Genomic DNA, 4,062 nt, shown 5'->3' with positions numbered 1-4,062 from the left:
GTGCATACGGTACAGTTTTGTATATTTATTTGTAGTGGTGATATACATGTACAATGGAAGCATAGGCAAATACACTGCACACGTATATTTCAATTTTAGGGCTTTGAAATGCATGTAAATGTCAACATCATTATAATTCATTTACTAATGTGAATGGTTTATCCAATGGCAGAATGTGTTTAATTCACTACCTATCAATAAGTAAGCATATTAGTTACTTATGTAAAGATAGAAAATATGCGATTCAGATATCCGGACTATTCATTTATCCCGACGATTTTCCTGGGAACCGAAGTGTCCGGATTAGCGAGGTTCCACTGTATATAAATAGTTAGTGACACAGTCAATATAGTAATTAGTGTTCAAAACTTAATACTGTTCCACTAAACATAATGATACAGATATTGTAAGATATAATTAATAAACTGTAGTGAGAGACTGATGTTATATCAGTTAAACTCACAAACGCAAGTACATGTTACAAATCAACAACACAGAGCTGTAATTAGCACAGGGCTGTGATTAACACAGGCTGTAATCAACAAGGAACTGTAATCAACATAGGACTGTAATGCACACAGAGCGGTAGCTGTCAAGTAGATGTAATCAACACTGCAGATATGTGTAATTAACACCGTTTTGATAGACGTAGTTAACACTGTGTATAACTGTGTAATTAACACTGTCTTTATAGATATTGGATTTTCTTCACTTTAGCAGTGAACTCTTCAGCCACAAAAAGGTTGTCGCTGATGTCCACACATAAACCCCATGGAGCGCGTAAATCACACTTAATGTAACGGAGGAACTGTCCGTCCTGATCTAGGATGTGGATACGGTCATTCCAATAATCTGCTATCAGGATGTGACTTTGGCTGTCTGTAGTGATGCCGCGTGGATCAAATGATTGCTTGATATTAGAGGGATGACCATTGTATCTAAATCTGAGTTTCCCCGACTGATTGACCACCACCACTACTCTACCGCCATAGTCAGCCACACAGATATCCAGGTTCCTGTTCTCACATATGTATATAATGTAATCAAAATATGAATAGAGAGCACTGCCTTGATCATCAAATTGAATGGTTTGTTTCGCTGTGGAGCCAGAGTAGCGCACGACTTTGGATTGTTTGACATCATCACTGGTCATTGCAACCAGGAGCTCATTAGACGCGGTACAACAGACAGAAAGAGGTAACCACGACTGTCTAAAGGGTCCCCATCCCTTTTGTAATGTAATAACGGTATGTATCTGTTTATTCTTAACAAGGTTCACAGTTTTATTACTATCGTCAGTATAAACAAGATCTCCGTCCCGCGTCACTTCTATGTCGTGTGGTGCGTTCCCTGACTTGGTTTTTATTGATGTCAGTAGTTTACTCTGGAGGTCGAGGAGCTTCATGGTGTTGTCAGCCCCGTGTGTCCAGACTTGATCTTCACTTAGACATCTAACACTGCGTAGTTCTCCATATCCAGTGTCTATGGTGGCGGTGAGGCGCGGGTCATCAAGTAGTGGTTTGAATGGAGGAGACGATACAGCTTCTGCTGACTTCACTGTGTCGCCATGTTCTCTGTTAATGGATAATGGCGACAAAGAACCAAACATTTCCCGGAGCTGGCCTGTGTTTATTTTCTGAGGAGTAAAACCTGGTAATGTAACTCGGACTTTAGGCGGCAATGTTCTAAATTCAGAATTCCTAGATTTGTAAGTAGACGTTAAGGAGACGTCGTTTGATTCTAGGATTGAATTCAAGTCGGAAATGATCTGTTTGAGTTCAGTAATTTTCTGTGTGATTTCATCTGTATTTTTATTCAGAGTAGATAAGTGTTTGTTTTTCATCTCCTGAATGTCTGATTTCCGCTGGTTGACAATGGCAGTGATCTCCCGGTGTAAGATTTCACCTTCTTGTTCCGCAGCTGTGGTCAATATCCCATAATTCGTTTCTATTTTGGCTTTTTCAGTTTGGACATTGGACGCCATTTCTTCATATCGCGGGTAAATTCTGATCTCGAGTTCCTCCAAATCATTTTGCAAATTTTGTGTTTTAGCGCGGACTTTCTCCAGAAATTCTACTAATTCGTGACCTTTGTGTTTACCGGAGGAGATGCAGGTAATACAGACAGGAATATCACATTTCTCACAGTGATGTTTACAGTCTTCATTGGCGTGGTGCGGACATTTCGGGTAGTTAGGAGTAGACTTTCTTTGCAAATAGGGCATGATATTGTGTTGTTTAGAGGAATCGGAGAGGTGCTCCCCAACACAGGCTTTGCATAGATTTATATTACAAACTCCACAGTGAATCTGTAGGGGGACAGTTTCACAGAGGTCACACAGTAGGACTTCCTGAGCACTGCGCCGGGGATCCATTTCTGACGCCGGGATCACACAAACAGTTTACTGTCAATAAAAAATGGGGATCTTAATAAAATATTCCAACAGGTCAAAACAATTTACCAGGTAGAATTGCGGTATAGCATAAAACATTGCGGTCATTAATTTTAATATTTCAAATTAAATTTAAGTAAAAGGCATCGCTATCACCCCCACCCTCACCGAAATATTATGTAAGTAATCAGATACATCTCACTGATCACAGACATATCGATATTATTGACAGTACAAAGGAGGTATTGATAAAAAAAATCCGCAGTTTAAAACCAATGATAAGCTAGAATTACATTATCATCTAAAATCCTGCTGTCATTGAATTTAATATTTCAAATAAAATATGATACCTACGAGACATCGATACCCCCCACCCAAATTATAATATTTGATCAGACATATCACATTGATCACAGAAATATCGATACTATTGACACTGCAATACCAGAATGCGTACATATAAGTTTGTCTAACCTGGAAATCCAAGATGGCCTCCCTGTTCTTTCTACCTTCCGTCTAGTCCCGTGATTAAATACCTGTGCGGCGTGTCGGTCTGTGTACACTATTTATGTGTTATCGCCTGTTTAAGTAGTTTAAAGTTTGTTTGACCTAGTTACCGCCGCGGGGGCCGAGAGGTTAGAGTGTATGCCCCGCATGCGGAAGGCCCGGGTTTCGAATCCCGGCTGCAACACACCTAAGTCGTTAAAACAGGTTGTGACAGTTCCATCGCCAAACGCTCGGCATCAGGTGTGAATGGCACGGGTCCTCGGAGATTGCCTTAAAAACGGATGACCCGTGTCACAGTAGGTGTGGCACGCTAAAGAACCCCCACTGCGCAATAGCCATAAATGCCGAGCATAGGTCTAAATTTGAAGCCTTTCACCGGTCTTGGTGACGTTTCCATATGAGTGAAAAATTCTCGATTGAGACGTTAAGCAAGATACAATCAATAAATAGTTCATGTTGGGTAGCTATGTTAACATTTACATCACAAGACTGAATTTGATTTCATCAAAAATAGAATTAAATCAAATATGTATCTAATGCAAAGTGTCTAAAGTATTGAGTAAATGTCCATGATGAAAGGTGAAGATAACGAACATTGATCAATCTCACAACTCCTATAAGCAATACAAAATAGCTAGTTGGGCAAACACAGACCCCTGTACACACCAGAGGTGGGATCAGGGGCCTAGGAGGAGTAAACATCCCCTGTTGACCGGCCACATCCGCAGTGAGCCCTATATCCTGATCAGGTAAATGGAGTTATCCGCAGTCAAAATCAGTGTGCCAAGAACGACTCAACAATCGGTATGAAACACATCAGACAGCATTTGACCCAATGCGAGGCTGTATTGACGAGCTAGGTCGTTATAACAACTATATAATTTGCGAAATACTGACTTTAATCGAGACTGTTGAAACCCCTGTGCCATCAACTTGTTTGTCAGTAGCTTACTTCGATTTAAAAACTGACTATACGCAGAACAAGCTCTTGCATATCGAATCAGTTGAGATATATAAACAACATATGCAGGTGATAATGGAATATTGCTACATAAATATGGGAAGTTGACGATGGAGAAGCTGAAATCATCCCGTTTGTCATACAGTTGAGTTGTCAGTTTGCCGTTAATGTTTACTTTCAATAAAATAAAAGTGGACGACTC

The 4,062-nt window shown here is 40.2% G+C and overlaps 1 protein-coding gene across 1 annotated transcript; it reads right to left on the bottom strand.

The window, feature by feature from the left end:
- Positions 1-393: 393 nt before the first annotated feature.
- Positions 394-2,919, bottom strand: LOC125661083 (E3 ubiquitin-protein ligase Trim36-like). Its single transcript, XM_048892965.2, has 2 exons — positions 2,867-2,919; positions 394-2,404 (listed from the first exon to the last, which is right to left on the bottom strand). The coding sequence occupies exon 2, from the start codon at positions 2,372-2,374 to the stop codon at positions 689-691; it is 1,686 nt and encodes a 561-aa protein (XP_048748922.2). The 5' UTR covers positions 2,375-2,404; positions 2,867-2,919; the 3' UTR covers positions 394-688.
- Positions 2,920-4,062: the final 1,143 nt, after the last annotated feature.

Source organism: Ostrea edulis, chromosome 8 (genome assembly GCF_947568905.1).
Source record: "Ostrea edulis chromosome 8, xbOstEdul1.1, whole genome shotgun sequence".
NCBI classification, from domain to species: domain Eukaryota; kingdom Metazoa; phylum Mollusca; class Bivalvia; order Ostreida; family Ostreidae; genus Ostrea; species Ostrea edulis.
The sequence above is the reverse complement of the archived record's forward strand: the minus strand, read 5'-3'. Positions and strand labels throughout refer to the sequence as shown.

Excerpts from the sequence above, each read along its gene's own strand:
- LOC125661083 (XM_048892965.2), bottom strand. The coding sequence starts at position 2,374 with ATGGATCCCCGGCGCAGTGCTCAGGAAGTCCTACTGTGTGACCTCTGT.